Source organism: Oncorhynchus nerka, linkage group LG19, assembly GCF_034236695.1.
Source record: "Oncorhynchus nerka isolate Pitt River linkage group LG19, Oner_Uvic_2.0, whole genome shotgun sequence".
Lineage (NCBI taxonomy): Eukaryota > Metazoa > Chordata > Actinopteri > Salmoniformes > Salmonidae > Oncorhynchus > Oncorhynchus nerka.
In genome coordinates this window covers 21,413,208-21,438,580 of record NC_088414.1, presented here as the reverse complement: position 1 = coordinate 21,438,580, position 25,373 = coordinate 21,413,208, and the positions used below count along the sequence as shown (strand labels likewise).

At 43.0% G+C, this 25,373-nt stretch overlaps 1 protein-coding gene across 1 annotated transcript in view; it reads left to right on the top strand.

Moving 5' to 3' along the window:
* Window positions 1–25,373, top strand: part of LOC115101181 (astrotactin-2-like) — a 527,175-nt gene that overhangs the window by 157,694 nt on the left and 344,108 nt on the right. Inside the window, exon 5 of the mRNA XM_029620468.2 lies at window positions 23,958–24,065. Within this exon, the coding sequence (XP_029476328.1) occupies window positions 23,958–24,065 (108 nt within the window). The remainder of the gene's footprint in view (window positions 1–23,957; window positions 24,066–25,373) is intronic.

Sequence of the window (25,373 nt, the reverse complement as noted above, 5' to 3'; positions counted from 1 at the left end):
GCCCTAACAATTGGGGGGGTGGGGGGGGGGGATTGCTAGATGTCCAACCAATGTAACTAACAGGAAGGCTATGTCTTTGTGTTTGAAAAAAGTGTTTTTATATTTTCTGTTAACCCACAAGTTAGAAGTTTTTGTCATTGAAAGACCCTGAGCGAATAGCCCGGGAATTAGCTTTGTCAGTGAATGTCGGCTCTGTGAAATCAAATCCTTTCAGTGGTCCAACTTTCAAATTCTAAAGAGTCTCAGTGCATGTCGCTGGCAGGAGATTTCCTCTCTGTGACTCGGAGAGAAAATAAACTATTTTCGAGACCTACAGTTGAAATAGTTTTTCTCAGCACAAAGAGGGACCCAATCCAGGATAACAAACATGCTAATTGGACTAGCGCTTTTACGTAAGGGAAACTCGAGAGAGGGAAAGGGAGTTCGACGGCTAGGCTCTGAGATTAGGCCACGTAAGGAAATGAATGCGCAGTCAAATTATACACAAGATGGAGAAGGCAGGAACTGGGAATGTACGAGACTAGAGGGAGGCTATGACAGACTTTTCGATTTCATTTGGGCTGGCTTGAAACAGCGTTTTATGCCATAAATGAGCTCCCTTTTCTGCCGTCTCTCCACATTTCCACGAGCCCCACTGAACATGTGTTTTACATGGATGCCAGTTTTTAAACAGATTAAGTGTGAGTGCAGCTGTGAAGTTCTCTTTATTTCCCCCGTTGTTGTTTTTGCTGATTACTTTTGCATTGTAATGAGAGGCCATGGCGGAGACAGGCCCTTTGGCACGGTGGCACAGTGGCACGAGGCCCCATGCTGCGCAAGGGCGTCTCAGTGACACAAGACAGGCAAGGGGGAGAGAACACCATCTGTGTAGTTTATTAAGAGTCTTGCTGATGAGTGAAACTAATGATAGGGGGCATACATTTCTTAGATTTAGATTGTGGGGAGAACTGAGGGGGAACGGTTCTAGTTGTGGGATCCATGTGTTCAAGTAGTTATGTTTCCATTCTTCTTTGTGAGTACGCTTGTGTTTGAGAAAGAGAACGACAGTGTAGAGAGCGACTGAGTAGAGAGTGAGAGAGCGACAGAGTAGAGAAAGCGATAGACTGCTGTACCCCACTTCAGCACCAAAGACAGTGTCTCTGCTATTGTAGAATAGTCTGAAAATAGAGACACTATTAGAGATTATGAGGGAATCAAGTCTGAGTGAGAACAAGTTGGTCAAGTTTCTCCGGAGCAGGCGGTCTGTTGAAGTGTCCTGTTTGATTCAGTGAGTCAACAAATAGAGCGCTGTCCTTGGTGCTGAAATGGAGAGAAGTGCTCTCTCTACTCTCCCACTACTCTCTCTCTCTTCTTCTTTATTCTATTATCTTTCTACATGTCAAACACACACAAACACACACACAAACTACATCAGCACGCAAGACACAAATCTCTCCCCTTCAAGTTCAGATTTTCATATTTCATTGTTGTCTCTATTTCACCATGCAGTTTTTGAGGGCTCCAAGATTGGGCTAGTTAACATTCTGCCCAAGCCACCATTCAAAGACACTTTGAAGTATTTTCACAATTAAGTTTAGCTTCAAATTGAGTTCCTAGTTTATGTATTCTGACACCACTGTATGTGCGTACACCTTTGTGCACTGCGTTTCCTACTGTAATAATGTTTGATGTGCTACTTAGGAGCTATGGAACTGTTTTGATGTGTCAGAACTCATATTTGGCCCACTATGACAGCCTAACCTTGTTTCTATTATCCCACTTATCTGATATAAATTGATGCTTTGAAGTTACAGATGAAAGTTTTCAGTATTGGGTCTGTCTCTACTCAGTAGATTCCCTAAATGAAGAAACAGGATGGGGACAGAAAATGTGTTGGCTGAATTAGCAAGGCCTGTTACTTACCCCGACCTGTGTGTGTGTGTGTGTGTGTGTGTGTGTGTGTGTGTGTGTGTGTGTGTGTGTGTGTGTGTGTGTGTGTGTGTGTTTCAACACCCTTCAATCTTCCCTCTAGATAGTACACCATGATTGCAGCCCTGACCCTAATCCTTAGGTTATCTATAACAGGCCAGGTGATCTACAGCCAGAAAACAATGTGTGTGTCTGTGGGTGTGTTTGTGCGTGCGTGTGTGTGTGTGTATGCTTGTTTGCATGCATGTGTGCATCAGTGGCTCTCAGTGCCATTTATGATGAGGAAGGACAATATGATTTTTAATGAGCATGGTCTTATTTCTATTACAGCATGTTGGATGACTGTCATTCATATTCCATTCACCAACTTTCCCTATACCCATCATGAGGTTGCTACAACCTAGCCTATGACTGAAAGTACAGTACAGGACCAGTGAATAGTTTGGACACACCTACTCATTCAAGGGTTTATCTTTATTTTTACTATTTTCTACATTGTAGAATAATAGTGAAGACATCAAAACTATGAAATAACACAAAGTGTAATTCTAGATTATTCATTTGCCTTGATGACAGCTTTGCACACTCTTTTGGCATTCACTCAACCAGCTTGAGGTAGTCACTTGGAATGAATTTAAATTAACGGGTGTCTTGTTAAAAGTTCATTTGTGGAATTGATTTCCTTCGCAATGCCTTTGAGCCAATCAGTTGTGTTGTGACAAGGTAGGGTGGAACACAGAAGATAGCCATATCTGGTAAAAGACCAAGTCCATATTATGGCAAGACCAGCTCAAATAAGATGCAGAGTTTGGTTTGCTCTTAGTGGGACTATCATTTGTTTTTCAAGTGGACAATGACCCAACACGCCTCCAGGCTGTGTAAGGGCTATTTGACCAAGAAGGAGATTGATGGAGTGCTGCATCAGTTGAGCTGGCCTCCACAATCACCCGACCTCAACCCAATTGAGATGGTTTAGGATTAGTTGGACCGCAGAGTGAAGGAAATGCAAACAACAAGTGCTCAGCATATGTGGGAACTCCTTCAAGACTGTTGGAAAAGCATTCCAGGTGAAGCTGATTGAGATCATTTCAAGAGTGTGCAAAGCTGTCAAGGCAAAGGGTGGACTCTTTGAAGAATCTCAAGTATAAAATATATTTTGATTTGTTTAAAACTTTTTTGGTTACTACATGATTTTATATGCATTTTTTCATAGTTTTTATGTCTTCACTATTATTCTACAATGTAGAAAATAGTACAAATAAAGAAAATCCCAGGCCTCCCGGGTGGTGCAGTGGTCTAGGGCACTGCATCGCAGTGCTAGCTGTGCCACCAGAGACTCTTAGGGTAGGGAGGGTTTGGCCGGTAGGGATATCCTTGTCTCATTGCGCACTAGCGACCCCTGTGGCGGGCCGGGCGCAGTGCGCGCTAACCAGGTTGCCAGGTGCATGGTTTTCCTCCAACACATTGGTGCGGCTGGCTTGAATGAGTATATGTGTCCGAAATTTTGACTGGTATTGTAGGTGCACACAGGTCGAGTAAAACATTTGAGATGACAGACAGTGACACATGGACAGACAGTGACACATTCAATACCGCCTTGCACACTCTTGCCTGCATCTAGCTTATCTAGGGGGTAATCGTTAGTCCAACAGTTGCGAACGAGAGTTTCTATTGGACAAATTCAGTTTTTTTTATCCCTGGTTCATTTGCTTACGTTAAAAAACCTTTTTCAACAGAATTACCACCCCGAATGAATCCCAGAATTACAACCCTGATCATGCTCAAACACAGTTCACTTTCATAGCAACCATGTTGTGTTCTTTCTCACATCTATACACTCTCCTCCTTTCACATTTTTCCTTTGTTTGTGGACTTCAATGAACAACACATCAGCTGTATGTGACCAGGCAACAAAAAAAATCTAAGCCAAACCATGTCATAACCGCTACACACAGCCTACATCGTTGTCCCCGTATTAGCTAAAGTAATGTCTTAGTCAAAATAGCTAATAGAACTACTGTGTTAGTAAACCCACTACAATCATGCAGTAACATTACAGTGTATCGACAGTAAGCAGTTACTCCGGCGGGCCCAGGTGGCAATAAATTAATAAAACCTAAAGCTTACCTTGAATTGAAAGAGTTCCAGTGTTGGATAGTTATAGCCAGCTAGCTAACATAGCATCCCTCTGTTTGAGCCTGGTGTTTGAGTAACTAAACTAGCCAGCTGCATTTGCTAGCTAAGTAAGAGAAACTGAAAGTGAAAAAAATCTCTCTCTCTTGCTTCTCCTTAATTTTTGAAGAAATGAATTTGTTGAGAGCTGTTCAACTATTGTCTTTCTCTCTTTTTGAATCAACTACTCACCACATGTTATGCACAGCAGTGCTAGCTAGCTGTAGCTTATGCTTTCAGTACTATATTCAGTCTCTGATCCTTTGATTGGGTAAACAACATGTCAGTTCATGCTGCAAGAACTGGCATGTTGTTTAACTCTGGAAGTTGTCATAATTACTGTGTAAGTCTATGGAAGGGGGTGAGAACCAAGAGCATCCTAGGTTTTGTATTGAAGTCAATGTACCAAGAGAAGGACGGAAGCTAGCTTTCCTCCGGCTACACCATTGTGCTACCCTACAGAGTGCTGTTGAGGCGACTAAAGACTTTCATTGCAAAACAGTGTGTTTTAGTTAATTATTTGGCGACAAGTGAATACATTTAGTAGTTTAACATACAAAGTGTAACTTTTTCAATGTTTTACCGTTTACATTTTTATGAAGTTCACTGAGGAGGATGGTCCTCCCCTTCCTCCTCTCAGGAGTCTCCACTGGTGTGCATACTCCTTCCAGGATATTACATCAATGGACTCATGCTTAACTGAAAGTCGAGCAACGTGTTTCTAACCATCAATGTAATTACTGCACAATCTGACACTGACCGTTTCTCCAGACCAGATGAACATGATTGCTACTCATCATATGTCATGCATCTCATATGTCAGCCTGACTGCGTAGTCCTACAACAGTTATTAATGTGCCATATATTCTGTCTCACTGGTTGATAATCTTACAGGAATAGGATTCAATTTACACCTCCTGGTCTTAGGCGTGAAACATCCATTTTAGATGGCCCTAACAACCCATGGTGTCCCCAGCCTCACTGTCAATCGTACAGGGTGGATGGAGGCAATCATAGGGGAGGTGCAACAATTACCCAAGATGGGGGAATGAAACCCTGTGTGGCTGGTGTTAATAACCCAAAGGAGCCATGGTGCTAAGGGTTCTGAATTTGAGCCCCCTTTTCAGCCAGTCATCAGTCATACCTTATGGGATCGCATTTACCAAAGTACTCTTTCCCTGTCCCAGCCATTTGCCGATTACACCCGGAGTGCTGTGTGTGCCATTTATATGCTCATTAGTCTAAATGATCCATTAATCAAAATGGAATATGTGAATAAACATCCAGGGGAGATAGAGGTAGACAGTAAGGCCACTTGGGTGGGAGTGGTGACCATTAAAACTCCCACCTGTTCCAATATTTTACCCTGACCTGTGTCATAGATATATGAGGACATGAATTTGGGCTGTGGGTGCTTATATTGTGATGCTGTCAGCAATTTCTTCATGGCACTGCAATTTTAGAAGAGTCTTGTTTTGAAAGCCTTCAGGTTCCATAAACTCAGAGATGATTGGAATCTGTTCGATTGTTGTACTGTAAAATGCAACTGTGCTGCCACCTGTTTGCCAGTTTCAAAACCCTATATCAAGTGGTTGGATATTTAATTGTATGCAGATAGGGGAGAGAGAGAGAGAGAGAGAGAGAGAGAGAGAGAGAGAGAGAGAGAGAGAGAGAGAGGAGAGAGAGAGAAGCCACAGGCAGCCATAAACAGAAAGAGGGCAGAGACAGAAACAAAGAAGTGATTCACACAGATACACATCGACGTACCTTGGACCAGTATTGGACCGAATGTAGATTTGTCTTCCCTGAGCTCAATTCTGCATGAGTGAGGAGAGAGGGGCACCCGCCTGGGGGATCTAGAGCTGGTCAGGGATCAGTGGAGCCACTGAAGAGGTGCTTCTTCCTGATGTGCACTTGGCTAGAAGTGGGCTGCCTGGGGCACTATGGCATGGGCGTCTGGCACTCCCACTACTCTCTCACCCCGCTTGGACTTCATTCCAACTGATCAGCCCGCCATGATTTCCTGCCAAGGCCAGACTGCAAACAAAAGCCAGTTAGAATGAAGCATGATGGAATATAATATAGCGCTGCTGCCCACACACATTTATTTAGCTAGAATACTGTATATATTAAAAACATTCTATTCATTCAATTTTCTAGACTAGGCCTATATTAACTTTTATCGCACGTCCAAATTAACATCATGACGTTTTCAATTCAACAAGCTTTGAGAATGTGTTATCGCAGGTAAATCACCTGGTTCACTGTTATCACAATGAAATATCAAGATCAAGCATAAGACTTCTTAGTAATCAACAATTCAGTCTTATTCACATCAGTCCTACCACACTAGAAAGCATGTTTATCAGCTAACTTCACTCTGGAATCACCATTGTAGACTAGTAGAAATTCCCTTGGAGACTATAACAAGCAGCGTGTTGTGTTTTTAATCTGGCCCCCGTTATAGCTTCTGAAAGGACATGTACTGTATATCTGTCTCCATAGTATTACCATCACTGTCTTGGATTGCAGGCTTTACTATTAGATAACACTATTGACTATGCCTAATATCGAGAGCTAGTGCTCCTCCAAAAACATTAGAAATCTCAATCTCAGAGGTCATTTCTGCTAGGATTTCTGTCAAACAGGCAGTTTGAAGCATCACACTTTAGCAACTTGCTCCATCACCATCTGTGCTCAGGGATGTAGTGGAGGGGAAACATACATAAAAGGTGTTTATGCACCTTTTTGTGAAATAGTGTTTACTCACCTTTTTATTTAGTTCATTATCGTTTACCCACTTATTGCGTTCCCAGCGTTGATCAATGCTCAGAATGCTAATATTCTTGATCTGAGCTCTAATCGTACCTGCCTCTGAGAACGAGTGGAATCATGATTCAGATACACTCATTATGTTCTCCTACTCACCCCAGATTTGCCTTGTTAGTTCTCATTCATTCATCACTCTGTCCAACAGCGAACTTCTCCCACGGCTACGGCCGAGACACCCCCCCACACACACAAAAAAAGGATCTGATAGAATTAGTCTACAACTGGTAAATAGTCGCTGATATTTCAGTCAGGTGGCTAGCTAGCTTTACAGAGATTAGTGAGCCAGACAGTGATGAGCAGACAGTGTTGAGGCTGAGGCAGGCTGCGATGCAGGAGGCAGAGAAGACCGAGAGAGGGACAAAGCAAGCAGATGGAGAGGCCATCCAAGGACAGTAAAGCAAAACCAACACTTAAAAAAGACAATTAGTGCAATTAAACAATACAGTTCTTAAAGTTCGAATATCATATGGTTTATATCGCTGGTTGTTCATCTTATCTCGATCGCCCACTGGAGTTTATAGTTTACCCCTCTTTTTTCACCCCTACATCACTGTCTGTCATATTTATTGACATGAGGATAGAGACAAGTACACAAACAGGTTTTAAAGAGGATTCTTTTTTTACTTTTTTTATTTCACCTTTTTTAACCAGGTAGGCCAGTTGAGAACAAGTTCTCATTTACAACTGCGACCTGGCCAAGATAAAGCAAAGCAGTGCGACACAAACAGCAACACAGAGTTACACATGGAATAAACAAGCGTACAGTCAATAACACAATAGAAAAAAAGAAAGTCTATATACACCGTGTGCAAATGGCGTGAGGAGATAGGCCATAGTAGCAAGTAATGGGTGTTGTTATCGTGACCAGTGAGCTGAGATAAGGCGGAGCTTTACCTAGCATAGACTTATAGATGACCTGGAGCCAGTGGGTCTGGCGACGAATATGTAGTGAGGGCCAGCCGATTAGAGTATACAGGTCGCAGTGGTGGGTGGTATATGGGGCTTTGGTGACCAAACGGATGGCACTGTGATAAACTGCATCCGGTTTGCTGAGTAGAGTGTTGAAGGCTATTTTGAAAATGACATCGCCGAAGTCGAGGATCGGTAGGATAGTCAGTTTTACTAGGGTAAGCTTGGAGGCATGAGTGAAGGAGGCTTTGTTGTGAAAAGGAAAGCTGATTCTGGATTTAATTTTGGATTGGAGATGTTTAATATGAGTCTGGAAGGAGAGTTTTCAGTCTAGCCAGACACCTAGGTACAGTATTTGTAGTTGTCCACATATTCTAAGTAAGAACCGTCCTGAGTAGTGATGCTAGTCGAGTGTCCAAAGAAGGGCCAGATGTATACAGAATGGTGTTTTCTGCATAGAGGTGGATCAGGGAATCACCTGCAGCAAGAGCGACATCATTGATATATACAGAGAAAAGAGTCGGCCCGAGAATTGAACCTTGTGGCACCCCCATAGAGAATGCCAGAGGTCCGGACAACAGGCCCTCCGATTTGACACACTAAACTCTCTGAGAAGTAGTTGGTGAACCAGGCGAGGCAGTCATTTAGAGACAACAAGGCTGTTGAGTCTGCTGATAAGAATACTGTGATTGACAGAGTCGAAAGCCTTGGCCAGGTCGATGAAGACGGCTGCACAGTACAATCTTTTATCGATGACGGTTATGATATAATTTAGTACCTTGAGTGTGGTGCACCCGTGACCAGCTCGGAAACCGGATTGCACAGCCGGAGAAGATACGGTGGGATTCGAAATGGTTAGTGATCTCTTTATTTTCTTGGCTTTCGAAGACTTTAGAAAGGCAGAGCAGGATGGATATAGGTCTATAACAGTTTGGGTCTAGAGTGTCACCCCCATTGAAGAGGGGTATGACTGCGGCAGCTTTCCAATCTTCAGGGATCTGGGACAATACGAAAGAGAGGTTGAACAGACTGGTAATAGGGGTTGCAACATTGCGGCGGATAATTTTAGAAAGAGAGGGTCCAGATTGACTTGCCCAGCTGATTGTTACGGGTCTAGGTTTTGCAGCTCCTTCAGAACATCTGCTATCTGGATTTGAGTGAAGGAGAAGCTGGGGAGGCTTGGGAAAGTAGCTGCGGGGGGAGCTGTTGGCCGGGGTTGGGGTAGCCAGGGGAAAAGCATGGCCAGCCGTAGAGAAATGGTTATTCAAATTCTCAATTATCGTGGATTTATCGGTGGTGACAGTGTTACCAAGCCTCAGTGCAGTGGGCTACTGGGAGGAGGTGCTCTTGTTCTCCATGGACTTTACAATGTCCCAAAAATGTTTGGATTTAAAGCTACAGGATGCACATTTTTGTTTGAAAATGCTAGTCTTTGCTTTCCTGACTTCCCTGAACAGTTGCATATCGCAGGGACTATTCGATGCTATTGCAGTCTGCCACAGGATGTTTTTGTGCTGGTCGAGGGCAGTCAGGTCTGGAGTGAACCAAGGGCTATATCTGTTCGTAGTTTTAAATTTTTTGAATGGGGCATGCTTATTTATGATGGCGAGGAAATTACTTTCCTGACGGGATGAGGTCAATATCCTTCCAGGATACCCGGGCCAGGTCGATTAGAATGGCCTGCTCGCAGAAGTGTTTTAGGGAGCATTTGACAGTGATGAGGGGTGGTCGTTTGACCGCGTACCCATAGCGGATGCAGGCAATGAGGCGGTGATCTCTGAGATCCGGATTGAAAACAGCAGAGGTGTATTTGGAGGGCAAGTTCGTCAGGATAATCTCTATGAGGGTGCCCATGTTTACGGATTTTGGGTTGTCCCTGGTGGGATCCTTGATAATTTGTGTGAGGGCGTCTAGCTTAAATTGTAGGACTGCCGGGGTGTTAAGCATATCCCAGTTTAGGTCACCTAACAGAACGAACTCTGAAGATAGATGGGGGGAAATCAATTCACATATGGTGTCCAGGGCACAGCTGGGAGCTGAGGCGGGTCTATAACAGGTGGAAACAGTGAGAGATTTATTTCTGGAGAGACTAATTTTTAATATTAGAAGCTCAAACTGTTTGGCAAAAGACTTGGAAAGTATGACAGAACTTTGCAAGCTATCTCTGCAGTAGATTGCAACTCCTCCCCCTTTGGCAGTTCTATCTTGACGGAAAATGTTGTGGTTGGGGATGGAAACCTCAGGATTTTTGGTGGTCTTCCTAAGCCAGGATTCAGACACGGCAAGGACATCAGGGTTGGCGTAGTGTGCTAAAGCAGTGAGCAAAACAATCCTTTCTCTTAGTCTTCATTTTTTTACATCCATTCAGAATAATAGTTCCTCAATATATTTTTTTAATCTTTCCAGCTCTCTCCCTTTCGACCACTTAGCGTGAAAGGGAAAAATGGCATGCTCTGATCCAGTGGAAACATAAAATTGGCCTACCTGATTACTTTTTATCAGTGCTTGACTTGAAATAGGTTCCGGTACTCATTTTGGATGCTGGTATTGTATATAGTTAGGTGCAGGAGCTCCACAATACTTCTGAACTAATATTCTATAAGAGGAACAGGAGCTCAAGCAGTAGAAAATTGGAGGTGCCGGTACTCAGCTCCAGGGAGCTCCTACCCAAGTCGAACATTGCTTCTTATCCCTTGCACAAATAGCCTACAACTGTGTCTGTCCCGAGCTCACTGGCAGATGAAGCTCTGAGGGCCCAGAATATTTTGTACAATGTTGCAAATTGCTAGTTGGACCCAAGTTAATAGTTGATGCAATGTTTCAAGTTTGTTGCAGACAGGCCATATGTAGCCAATGTGATTTACAGGATATTTATTTTTATCAGGGTATTATCTGCCTGCTGGCTGCAATGTTGGCTTTATGTAGGCAATATTTTACATTGTTGGCAATGGAATTAACATTTTAGGTTTGTATCATTTTAATTTATATTTTGATATCGTTTTGATTAACCACATGACAATTATTTTGAGATATGCAGAATGAAACAGTTTTAAATGAAACTGTTGCACGAAAATGTGCATATGAAAACCATAACTGGCACGCAGAAAATTGGCATTCCACATGAGGAAGGTTGCCGACTCCTCATGTAGCTTATTATTGGCAACTTCAGCGGAGTAAAGCCAGAATCTGCGAAAGCCAGTAGGAACAGGAGAAGGATGGTCGGGGCAGGTTACGATTTTTTCTTCTTCTGGCTATCAAGATCTCTGGCTCCTTGACAGTCTGTGGTGCAGCGTGGCGTTGGTGGATGGAGCGAGACATGGTGTCACAGATGTACTCAATTGGATTCAGGTCTGGGGAACGGGTGGGCCAGTCCATAGCATCAATGCCTTCCTCTTGCAGGAACTGCTGACACACTCCAGCCACATGAGGTCTAGCATTGTCTTGCATTAGGAGGAACCCAGGGTCAACTGCACCAGCATATGGTCTCACAAGGGGTCTGATGATCTCATCTCGGTACCTAATGGCAGTCAGGCTACCTCTGGCGAGCACATGGAGGGCTGTGCGGCCCCCCAAAGAAATGCCACCCCACACCATGACTGACCCACCGCCAAACCGTGCTGGAGGATGTTGCCTGCAGCAGAACTTTCTCCACGGCGTCTCCAGACTCTGTCACGTCTGTCACATGTGCTCAGTGTGAGCCTGTTTTCATCTGTGAAGAGCACAGGGCGCCAGTGGCGAATTTGCCAATCTTGGTGTTCTCTGGCAAATGCCAAACGTCCTGCACGGTGTTGGGCTGTAACCACAACCCACACCTGTGGACCTCATACCACCCTCATGGAGTCTGTTTCTGACCGTTTGAGCAGACACATGCACATTTGTGGCCTGCTGGAGGTCATTTTGCAGGGCTCTGGCAGTGCACCTCCTGCTCCTCCTTGCACAAAGGCGGAGGTAGCGGTCCTGCTGCTGGGTTGTTGCCCTCCTAGCCTCCTCCACGTCTCCTGATGTACTGGCCTGTCTCATGGTAGCACCTCCATGCTCTGGACACTACGCTGACAGACACAGCAAACCTTCTTGCCACAGCTCGCATTGATGTACAACCCACTTGTGTGAAAGCACCGCCATCATTCAAAAGTGACCAAAACATCAGCCAGGAAGCATAGGAACTGAGAAGTGGTCTGTGGTCACCACCTGCAGAACCAGTCCTTTATTGGGGGTGTCTTGCTAATTGCCTATAATTTCCACCTGTTGTCTATTCCATTTGCACAACAGCATGTGAAATTTATTGTCAATCAGTGTTGCTTCCTAAGTGGACAGATTGATTTCACAGAAGTGTGATTGACTTGGAGTTACATTGTGTTGTTTAAGTGTTGCCTTTATTTTTTTGAGCAGTGTATTTAAGATAGTAATTGGTTGACCATACAGTGACCCAGTTATCAAAATAAATCTCCCCTCCTGATCAGATATGTTTTTGTCAATTATGAATGGAACATTCTTATGGATAAGTATGGCTGTACTGTTTGATTTGAAAGATGTGAAATACACCTGTCCCACCCAAGCTCTGCGGAGTTTGGCATGTTCGGCATCAGAGGTGTGTCTCTTGTAATAGCGCGATGTCTGCTTTTTCCTTTTTTAGAGCACATAGAATCTTTTTACATTTTATTGCATGACCTAGACCATGGCAGTTCCATGTCAATAGATTTAAGGTACTAGTCATCGAACAGTAATCGAACTTTAGTGCAAGTCAGCTCTGGGTAAAGGTGGATAATAGTTACAGCTGCGTTCACATAAAAGGAAACTAAATCGTGTACATAAAATAACAATCTCTGAACACCCCAGCCGAGTTCCCAAACATCTCGACACATCCCGTTGGATCTATTACCCCCCCGCTCAGTCTCAATTCTGTGTACCGAAAAAAAAAAAACAACAACGGGAACAGTTAGCAACGCACAACGTCTCCCCCTCCCCACCAAAGACATGCCTCATCCTCTCCGCCCGCATTGAGTAAATGACAACGTAGCCCCCGTCCAGACCACATTAAAAGAGAGGGAGAAAATAAAATCAATAGCCCAGCCTACATATACCTCCCCCAAGGGACATAGGGACCCACAAGTAATAATAGCAACAAAGAAAAGAGAGAAAAAGAAAAGGGGGAAATGTTAGTAGGCCTAGGTTAGGCTATAGAGCCTATCCCTCTCTGCTAAAGGGAAATAAATATAGATTGGACGGCTATAATAACATTTAACGGGGAGGGTGGGTCTTTGGATATCGGCTATATGTTGTCTTACCTCCTTTAGTAATAGCATTAGTCAGTTTCTCATTGACCAGGATTGTCTTTCAAAAAACGTTTTGCCTCTTCGGGAGTTTTGAAGTGTCGCAGGGCTCCTTGGTGAAGAATCCTGAGCTCGTTTGGGTATTTGAATCCCCTGAAGATGCCTCGGTCAATGGAGTATTTCTTCACCTCGTCAAACTCTCTGCGCTTTCGGCATATTCCAACTGACAGGTCCTGGTGTAAAGTGAGTTTGGCGTTTCCCACTGTGATGGTGTTGATTTTCGCCACCGTAGGACTCGTTCCTTGTCGGTGAATCCCAGGAAACCTATGGTGATTGGGCGCGGTGGTTGTCTGGCTGCTGGTGGGGGCCTCAGTGCTCGGTGAGCTCTCTCGAGTTCTATGGGCCTGTCGGTGGAAAGGTGGAGCCACTCGTGAAGTTTGTCTTGCAGGTAGCGGATCAGTGGCATGTTTCCCTCCTCTTTTTCGCCCAGATTTAATAGAAAACATTTATTCCTTCGCCCCCTGTTTTCCCGGTCCTCTGTTTTCTCTTCCAGATGCTCAATTTTCTTTTTAGCATATGCTATTGTTTCCATGGCATCTGTCAATAAGTTTTCCATGGATAGGATTCGCCCGTCTGCCTCGTCCAGGCGCCCCGCGTTTATGGTTATCTTGTTGTTGATGTCAGGCAAAGCGTTTTCCAGGATTGTCACCTTGCCCCCTATCGCACTGAGCTGAGAGTTAATGGCATCTAACTTAATGTTGAGTTCTGTACGTTGGGATCTCAACTCAGAAAGGATGTCTTCGACAGAGTGCGAGGTTGGCATTCGTTGGGCCTCGGGGGGAACGGGTCTTCTTGCTCCTGGCTAATGGCGCTAGCTTTTTCTGAAGCTAGCTTCTAATTGGAGGCTTTTTCCGTCGCTAATGCTCGAGTCCGGGTAAAAATGTCACCTGTAGTTTCGCCTTTTGTAGCCGCCATGACTTTTTTTTACTAAAGCTAAAGGAGTTTAAACTTGAAGTGGAGGTAAGATTAGGAATTGGAAACTACTTGTGCAGAGCTCTTAGTTCACGCGGCCATCTCGTTCAATCCCCCCACATGGGACATTTTCAAAACAAGAAGTAGCTTTTTAGCGGCAGTCGCTCAGCCACAGCTTGAATGCAGCCTGAATTTGATTACCATTGGCAGAGCAGGATAAGACCAGCAATCATGCACTTACTGTACACACACACACAGGCATATGCGCATACACACACACACACACGTTGAGTGTGTTAGCCGTACTCATCCGCTTGTCATGCCATGTTGTATTTACTGCATCTCCCTGGTGCTTTCACTGCTGAAGTACGGAGAAGGCGTTTGTTTACCCACATCTCTGTATAATTACAGCCTGTATTATTTTGGGTAAACCACACTTAACCTTTCAGGTTTAAACAGATGCAGATGCGGTCACGGGTAGGGGCAGCAATAGATCATTTATGCTGTCCCTCACAGACACGCACACACAGTCATATAGATACAAACTACCACACGTCTTTGCACATACTGATTCATTCATTCACATGTTCACTCTATCTCATCCCTACAAACAAAGGCAACAAAATTGGCCTTGGCAAATAGTCACGGTCTTGTTAGTTGTGTTCTCAGTAATTCCCTTCCCTGCTTTCATACTAACATATGAAGAGCACACATACATACAGGTGCATGAATACCTCTCTCTCTCTCTCTCTCTCTCTCTCTCATACACACCATCACTCACACTAGCCCACCTGAGCTGAAGTCCATTAGGTGTGGTACTGTGTTGATGTGATGGCGTGCGTGGCAGAAGCAGAGGGTGATCTGTGCTCCCCGACAGAAAAATGATTAGCTTTTATAGTGCAGAATGAACTCATCGCTGCCTCGCCTCCCAGTGTCTGCACCACCTTAATCACTCCCATCACAGGGCAGATTGAAAAGCAGCTCCCGCTTTCTTTCCCCATGTAACCTTTCCCCCCACCCTATCCTCCCTATCCTCTCTCGCTATAGCTCTTCTCTCTCTCTCTCTCTCTCTCTCTCTCTCTCTCTCTCTCTCTCTCTACCACTGTATCATCCCTCTCTCTCTTCCTCACCTCCCTTTCTTTTTAACCTCTGTCCCTCACTTTCTCCCTCTCCACCCACCGTCACTCTTGGTCTCCCTCTCTCTTCCTCACTCCCTCTCATTACATCCTCAATTCCTCTCACTATGTCCTCCAACGCTTCTCTCTCTCTCTCTCTCTCTCTCTCTCTCTGTTTCATACCTCATATTCCTCCATCATGCCTTGTCACTTGCTGCAGACGCGATCCATCTGGGACTTTGTCAATGCAGTATGAATGACTCTTCTGCTGTGAGTAACAATGCATTATTGGAACTACTACATCCACGTTGAGCTCAGTGTTGGTGCAAGTCAATGTGACGTGCAAAGACAGAAGCTTTCACTATAGTAATTGACATTAAACTTAAAGAGAATACTAAGTTTAATTATTTGGTAAAGGTGTTGATTGAACCATTTCAAAATTCAGGGAGAATTTGAATTGGTACATGTTTTATTTTGAACAGCATATTTTAGTTAGGAAGGGTGTGAATCTACTGCACACACACACACACACACAGTGTTTAGGAGAGAGAGGCAGATGGAGAGATGGAGAGGGGTTGAAGGTGTGACACAACTCAGATAGGCAGGCAGCCGGACTAATGGAAAACTTTACCGTCTTCGCTCTATAGTTTAGCTTCAGCCTCCAGAGTCAATGCTTTTTATGGAAGTGTGTTAGACACCAGTAGTGCCCTTGACATGGAAGAGAGAGCAGGCATAATGACGACAGGATAGGGAGGTGATGCATTTCACAGGGAGGGAGGGAGTGTGGGTATGTGTGTGTGAGAGAGAGAGCGAGAGAGAGGGGGAGAGAGAGACATGGGGAGTGAGGGGGAGGAGAGACAGAGTTGACACATTTCAATAAGAGGTCCGAAAAACCTCTGTTCTTTGTCACAACCATGTCCTGTCTGTCTGGTACAACACCTACAATATAAATAAATGCACTGAGCGTGTATGTTTTTGTGTGTGAGCTTTGTGTGTGTGTGTGTGTGTGTGTGTGTGTGTGTGTGTGTGTGTGTGTGTGTGTGTGTGGAAGTGCAGTGTTTTTCCTGACAGGCTTGTTAGGCGCTAGTGGCCTCTGTTTTACCACCTCATTTGTAACACGGGACTGCAGCCTTTAAACTTTTGATGCACATGTTCGCCTACTGACGTGTTTTACTCGCTCTTGGAAGTCGCTCCACTTGCCCGTATATCTGCATGAATATCTCAGCATGTTAATGGAGTGATATTTCTCCCTCCTTCCATCTATTTTTCTTTCTTGTCTCCTCTCTCCACTTTCACCGTTTGATCAAGCGTCCGTGCTGTTTCGGCGGTCGTCTCTTGAGCTCAATTTGCAAATCAAACTTGAACACGACCCCAGTGTGTGTGTGTGTGTGTGTGTGTGTGTGTGAGGGAGATGGTATGTGTGTGCGTGTGTGTGTGGTCTGTACATGCGTTCCTGGGTGCGTGTGTATGTGTGTGCGTGCGCGACTGAACACCTCTCCTCAGTACTGCCGTGCCACCATGACATTAAAGACCTGATGAATGCGTGGAGATTGAAAAACAAAATGCATAATGAAGGGATTTATAGCCGCTACAGGATAAAGCCGCCTAGAAATAGTGCCATTTAAACTAAGTCAACTAAACCACCCTCGAGAGCAAAAACTGTGACGAGATGAGAATCCTCCAACACCTGTTTTAAAGGCACATTCTAAACGTGTGATTTGCCAGAAGTCTAACGTGATCTCGGTTCAGTTATAAACCTACCCCAGAGATAATTCACCGTCATTACATCCCACACCTCAGAGAGTTACATCAGATAACGGTGGGCTACTTCTTTTATTTAATAGTCACACTATTGCTTTTTTCCAGTACTGAAGGCTTATACATCCTCGTCGTCTTCAAATACCGAAAGGACATGGCTTGTATGTGTCTGTGTTCTTTCAGCAGCAGGGGCAGAGTTAGCTTACATCTATACATCTACAATATTATTATTATTTATGTTTTTATTGCAGTGTCAGACACGATTTAGCGGCGGTGGTGCACCACTGCTAAATGCATAGGGGAAACACTGGTCTCCATCTTAGTTTCCTCTTGAGCTTTATGGATGTTTGGCTTGTTTGATCCTAGGGATCATGGTGATTCAGTCTCTTAATCGTTCTATTTTGTAAAAAATAAAATTCAAATAAATTTCACTTCTCCTCCAATGGAGGGACTCCCCCCATTGGGCACAGACGCCAATTCAACATCTATTCCACATTGGTTCAATGTCATGGAAACAACATTGTTTCAACCATTTTGTGCCCAGTGGGTCCCAACAGAAGCCAGTCAATGGCCCTTCGAGAGCTTTCCAAATAATTTGGCCTCTGATTGTGTTTTGTCTGCTGTGAACTAAACCTCAGAAATACTTTAGATTGTCCTGGAGGACTATTGGAGTACCTAGAGTAGGGATGAGCAACTTTGATGGGGGTAGGGGCACAATTGTATTAGTCATTTCATGCAATTCTACACATTTGCCATAGAGTGGAGAGAAATGTTTACAATTTTAACATGATATCTGAGTGATACTGACTAGCAAAATCGAAATTGCTTGCAACAGTAAGTGGAGAGATAGACTGAGGTGTATCCGAGGGCCTTCAAAAGGGGCCTCCACACATAAAGACAAGAGAAACAGGTGAATGAGCTAGCATTTCAGGATGCCTTGACAGTACTAGGACATGCATAAGGCCCCTGAGACATGTGATATATAGGATAATGGATAATGGCTCTATGACATTTCCCATTCCATCAGAGGTAACAACTTATAGGTCTGGCCTCAGCTATCCTTTCCATTCCCTGGATACTCACAATGAAACAATTAAAGCCCTCATCAATCCTCTCCCTAATTGTACGTGACAGAAATCGAAATGCAGGCGGCAGACGGTGCTTAAGGAAAAAGAAGGTATTGGTCTCTAACTGAATTAAGCAGCTCAGGGTGATGAATTTCCACTCACATTATGTAACTAAGGCCAGAAAAAAAGCATGGCATTTGAGTTCTTCAGGAACACCCCTGTTAAATGTTCCACCAGCATTTCCTGTTTGAATATTCTATTATCATCTCTTTCGCCCACTGCTGTAGGCTATTTGTTTTTCTCAACTATTTTGAGAAAGGGAGCACAATTCTGTATTGGTGCAATAACGGAAAAGATAAAACATCACACTGACATAAGTTACCTATTTCTGTTGTCAGATGTCACAGTTGGACAGACACGTAGGAAATTGTGTTTCTCCTGATCTGAAATACGCCCTACTGTTCCTCGAAAGCGTGGCTGGTTTTATTGCCAATGATGGAGAGGTATTTTATCACTAAGTCTCACCCAAACCTTTTTTTCTTAGCAAACGTCAAGCAAAGGTAGATTAAATACCTTATTTTATTGACTGCATGAATATTACAAGCCATAACTCGTGAAGGACTGTCTGCCTCATAAAGATTTGACTTGTAGTTAAAAGTTTTTTCGGGAAAAGTTTGAGTCATTATTTTGCTTTGTTGCCTACAAACTGGTTTATTTGGGAAAGGACTCTTTGTGCTGTAAAATTGGGTATAAATGTATGCATCATGTTAGAATACGGTGTGTTAAACATGAACACTGTGGGATGGAGAGAACGAGAAACAAATGTTCAGAGAATGAGAGAACATGCCTATGGTTTAGGCAGACTCAAATGTCTACTTAAAGGTTTCATTCCTATCCTGTAGTGGAGCAGATATAGTGTTGAGGAGCTCAAAAACATTCACCAATAGCCTACTGACACGGTCGATGTTTTCTGTATTTCATTTAATCCCTTTTCATTTTCATATAGTTCTTTTCTTTTGTTTACGTTGCCGTGCTTCACTGGTCTGTCCTGTCTCCTGCTAATTAGTGAATATGTTGTTGATACAAGTACTCCACTGTATGATCGGTATATATACTGTATGATTGGTATATGTACTGTATGGTCGGTATATACACTGTATGATTGGTATATGTACTGTATGGTCGGTATATACACTATGATTGGTATATGTACTGTATGATCGGTATATATACTGTATGATCGGTATATGTACTGTATGATCGGTATATGTACTGTATGGTCGGTATATGTACTGTATGGTCGGTATATGTACTGTATGGTCGGTATATATACTGTATGATCGGTATATATACTGTATGGTCGGTATATGTACTGTATGGTCGGTATATATACTGTATGGTTGGTATATATACTGTATGGTCGGTATATACACTGTATGATCGGTATATATACTGTATGGTCGGTATATGTACTGTCTCATCTGTATATATACTGTATGGTCGCTATATATACTGTATGATCGGTATATGTACTGTATGGTCGGTATATATTGTCTGATCGGTATATATACTGTATGATCGGTATATGTACTGTATGGTCGGTATATATACTGTATGATCGGTATATATACTGTATGGTCGGTATATATACTGTATGGTCGGTATATGTACTGTATGGTCGGTATATATACTGTCTGATCGGTATATATACTGTATGATCGGTATATATACTGTATGGTCGGTATATATACTGTATGGTCGGTATATATACTGTATGGTCGGTATATATACTGTATGGTCGGTATATGTACTGTATGATCGGTATATGTACTGTATGGTCGGTATATGTACTGTCTCATCGGTATATATACTGTATGGTCGGTATATGTACTGTATGGTCGGTATATATACTGTCTGATCGGTATATATACTGTATGATCGGTATATATACTGTATGGTCGGTATATATACTGTATGGTCGGTATATGTACTGTATGGTCGGTATATATACTGTATGGTCGGTATATATACTGTATGGTCGGTATATGTACTGTATGATCGGTATATATACTGTATGGTCGGTATATATACTGTATGGTCGGTATATATACTGTATGATCGGTATATATACTGTATGGTCGGTATATATACTGTATGGTCGGTATATATACTGTATGGTCGGTATATATACTGTATGATCGGTATATATACTGTATGGTCGGTATATATACTGTATGGTCGGTATATGTGTTTACCCAGTGTTATGTCTGTCTTAGGCATGGTTATGATTCACAAAGGTGTTTTGCCTATCTTTTAACTGTAAATAATTCAATCCCGCTAGATTGTGGGCCATTTTGGAATGCTCCAAGGTGTTTACAAGGCCATGGGGGAGGTGAATATATACCTGTGTGAAGACAATTGGTCGATTTTGCCAAATACAGAATTGGTCATGGAATGCCTACTTACTGTAAGTCTAATCCTTTAGATTTTGGACCCTTTGGTTTTTTGTTGTCTTGAATTGTTTTCTAACTTTGTATCACAATCATTTAACTTGGCTTCCTGCTAATGTTGAACAGTGGGATATAGCCTACTGTATTATACTGTAATGAATTCAGGGGGTTGCCCTAACCTGGACTTGAACTATTTACAGATGGGCTATGTACAGGTGCGGTGATCTGTTAAGTGTGCCTTGAATTCTAAATGAATCACTGACAGTGTCCAGCAAAGCACCCCCACACCATCACACCTCCTCCTCCATGCTTCACGGTTGGAAACACACATGCAGAGATCATCCGTTCACCTACTCTGCATCTCACAAAGACACGGCGTTTGGAACCAAAAATCTCAAATTTGGACTTATCAGACCAAAGGACAGATTTCCACCGGTCTAATGTCCATTACTCAGTTTCTTCTTCATATTGGTGTCCTTTAGTAGTTGTTCCTTTGCAGCAATTTGACCATGAAGGCCTGATTCACACAGTCTCCTCTGAACAGTTGATGTTGACATGTGTCTGTTACTGGAACTCTGTGAAACATTTATTTGGGCTGCAATCTGAGGTGCAGTCAACGCCAATGAAGTTATCGTCCGCAGCAGAGGTAACTCTTGGTCTTCCTTTCCTGTGGCGGTCCTCGTGAGAGCCAGTTTCATCATAGCGCGTGGTGGTTTTTGTAACTGCATTTGAAGAAACTTTCTTGACAAGTTCTTGAAATGTTCCGGATTGACTGACCTTCATGTATTAAAGTAATGATGGACTGCCATTTCTCTTTGCTTATTTGAGCTGTTCTTGCCATAATATGGACTTGGTCTTTTACCAAATAGAGCTATCTTCTGTATACCCCCCCCCCCCCCTACCTTGTCACAACACAACTGATTGGCTCAAAGGCATTACGAAGGAAATCAATTCCACATATGAACTTTTAACAAGGCACGCCTGTTAATTGAAATGCATTCCAGGTGACTACCTCATGAAGCTGGTTGAGTGAATTCCAAAAGGGTGTGCAAAGCTGTCATCAAGGCAAAGGGTGGCTATTTTGAATAATCTAAAATTACACTTGTTTATGTTATTTCATAGTTTTGATGTCTTCACTATTATTCTACAAGGTAGAAAATAGTAAAAATAAAGATAAACCCTTGAATGACTAGGTGTGTCCAAACTATTCACTGGTCCTGTACTGTACTTTCATTCATAGGCTAGGTTGTAGCAACCTCATGATGGGTATAGGGAAAGTTTGAGTATCATGTAGTAGCCTAGACCTCATGAAGCTGGTTGAGAGAATGCCAAGAGTGTGCAAAGCTGTCATCAAGGCAAAGGGTGGCTACTTTGAAGAATCTAAAATATAACATATATTTTGATTTGTTTAACATTTTTTTGGTTACTACATGATTCCATATGTGTTATTTCATAGTTTTGATGTCTTCACTACTTTTCTACAATGTAGAAAATAGTAAAAAATAAAGATAAAGACCCTAGCCACCTCAACCTGCCTCTCTGACCCTGGCCACCTCAACCTGCCTCTCTGACCCTGGCCACCTCAACCTGCCTCTCTGACCCTGGCCACCTCAACCTGCCTCTCTGACCCTGGCCACCGCAACCTGCCTTTCTCGCACCGGACACCTCCGATCCCCAGCAACATGGGCACCCTACAGTTGACACCTCCCATCCCCAGCAACATGGGCACCCTATTTTTTTCCTTTAGTTGACACACACAACTTTTCCCATCAAAAATACACTGAACAAAAATACCACAAAGTGTTGGTTCCATGAGTGAGGAGTATAATACCCATATTTGCTGGCTGCCTACCTAGCCCTGGGCCCACAAATGAAATCCATAGACCTAATTCATTTATTTAAATTGACTGATTACCTTATATGAAAAATCAGGTTCCAATCGTTTTTGTACCATATTTTTTCATGCAACTCAATATTAGGAAGATGTTCTTAATGTTTGGTATACTTTGTGTATATTGTTTCTCTTTGTTATGGTGAAGGTTTGGTCTCTTATTGTCCTAAGGCTTCCTGCTGCATTCTGATTCTGCAGTTCATCCTGCATTTTTTGTGTGCTGCACTAGCTTTATTCAGTGGTTAAAGGTGAGCATGCCTTTCAAGTGCTCCGCTCCATAACACACCTTGAAGTGTGCACCTACCGAGCCCATGCAATCAGGCAAACAGTTTGTCTATTCCAAAGCGTTCAATTGTCCTGCCAGCCTGAACATTTCACAAAGTGAGACATCTAAGAAAACCTTGCCATCAAATTCCTAAATGATGGAAAGGCTAATTTTGTTTTTCCTAAACATAATTAATTCCAAGGACCCGCTTGTGAAAGCTCGATGCGCTCCTGTCTCCTTGGTGCGCTTTTCTGCGAGGCGGCATATTGGCACATTTAATCCGGTGTTTCAAGTAGATTTACTAATTCACAACACAACATGAAACGGCTTGCCCCAAAGACAGGTAAGCCTAGGCATTTTGTGGTAATTGTGCTTTTAGTTTCTCACAGCCTTTCTTCTTTACGGTGAGATTGTGTTTGTAGTCCTTGAGAGATTAGATTTAAGCAAAATGCTTTTAGGATGAGTTGAGAAACTTTGAATAGGCCTTCGAGTAAACACTTAGTGGAGTTTTAATGCAGTTTACTTTCAGTGGCCTGCAGGTAGCTTAGCGGTGGAGTGAGTTGGGCCAGTTAACGAAGGGCCGCTGGTTCAAATCCCTGAGCCTACTAGTTGATGTGCCCTTGAGCAAGACACTTAACCCTACTTGGTCCTGTATAAGAGCATCTGCTAAATAACTTAAATGTTGTGAGTGGGAAATTCAGGGTCAATGAAAACTAAAGAATTATGTTTGCTTTATTGTAGTCTACCATTTGTTTTGGATAAGTGGATCTTGATGGGGTCAGGGAGTATTGTATGGGCTTAGTTGGTGGCTGAGGGAAGAAGGAAGAGGGAACATTGAAAGAAAATTGGTTTAATGTGGTGTGTTATTGATTGAAACTAGCTGTCAAACAAAAATACATTGTGTGAGTCCATTCCAGACAGACACTGTAATGGCAGTTTCAGTCGTGGCACAGCCAATGGTTTTGAACAGGTGTCTGGGTATTCAAATTTCAGTCTGTTCACCTCTGTCCTTAGTTCACCTCATTCTCCCCGGGATGGATAACTAACCCACATATCAAAACATGATATTACTTCTCAACCATTCTCCATTACCACGTCACTGCTCTTTTCAATGGTGAAAATAACTGAATTCACTGTCTTTCATAAATTCTCAAGTTGTCATTGAAATAATGTCAAGAGGCTCATATTCTTTCCCAGTGATGGAAAGAATGTGTTTCCCAATGATGTCCTGCTTTTAGATTATATTGAAGCCTCTTGTCAGTGTTGGCACACAATACATTTTTGACACAATATAGTCCTCCACACTGTTCATCCTCCTCTTTTTCTCCCTCTTCCTCTCCTCTTCCAGTGGCTGGTAGTGTGTTTGGTCGCCAAGGAGACTCTGGGTCAGAGGGTGATGATGAGACCCAGCTGAAGTTCTACACAGAGCAGCACAGGGGACGCCGACGCAGCAGAGGTGAGACTGGAGAAGGCCTGGGTGTGTCTGTATGTGTGTGCGTGCGTTAACGTGTGTGTTTGTGAACACGCATGTGTGTGTCATTGTTCATAGATGTGTGTGGAAAGAGATGACTACGGCTATAATTCAATCAAAGTGGATTTCAAGAATAATTTCCCATTTTCTGCTATGTGCTTTCTTAAAACACCCACAAGAGTGTAAATGCACTTTTTTTTCAACTGAAAGACAATGCCCATAGCTTACCCACGATGTTGCACAACGATTTAAGTCAAGTCACTGTATGATATATTTGAGGTTGAAGTGGGAACTCAGAAATGGTAACTTCATATCATTTCTGTGCCAATGCAGTGTTTTCCCTGTGATATGACATGCTAATAGTTTTCAGTGTGTTTTTTTTCAGGGCTGGGTTTTATTTGAACGTTACCACCCACCAACATGACATTGTTTATTAATCAGAAACGCCTGCAAAGTTCTTTCTATTCTCAAGTGGCGACTGAGCTGAGCAATATAATAGATAATCATTAGATCATTTGTCTAGTTTCACTTATTTTTTTCGCTAGATTGTATTTAAAAAAAACTTTATAAATGGTAAAATTGCTTGTGATATGATTACATTTTGGAACCCCGCCCCCGTCGGCCCAAGATGAATGGTTTTGACCACGCTCCACTGCCTTTATCGCTGCCTTGACTGGTGCAGCTAGAAATCACAAGTGTCTATGCTATAATGAAAAGGCACCCGTGAAAGAAAATTCCACTAACTTGTTCATTTCTTTTGTGCTGTTGTTACATTTGTATTGGTGTTTCATATCGTGTCTGATGCACTCAGGGTGTTGTTACATATCATATCAAGTTTTCCCTAAATGCTTATGACAAATCCAGCTCCAGCACCAGCCATAGCCCAGCCAGCTGGCTAATCTTTTGAATACAGTGGAGCAAACAACAGATAACATTAGCTATCTGGATAAGGTTAGCATGCTAGCTAGCTACACTGACAGCTTTCAGTGCCCTATTTCTTGTTATTTGTTGTGATGTGGAAATCACCACAATGTTCCCACCCCAAATTCGTGAATATTTATTAGCAGCCTGGATCATTCTTCGGAGGTGGAAGCTAAATTAACATTTCCACTATAGGACAGGAATTACTTTGAAATAGGGGCAGCATTGGCTTCTGATGGGGGCCTTTTGTCACAAGTCAGGTTCGCCCTTGAGTGTACTATCTGAGGTTGCCACTGGTTACTTCTAGTTTCCAGGTGAACCTGATTGGCCTTATTGGGATCACCAGGTTCCTCTGTAGACTGGGCCAGTTGC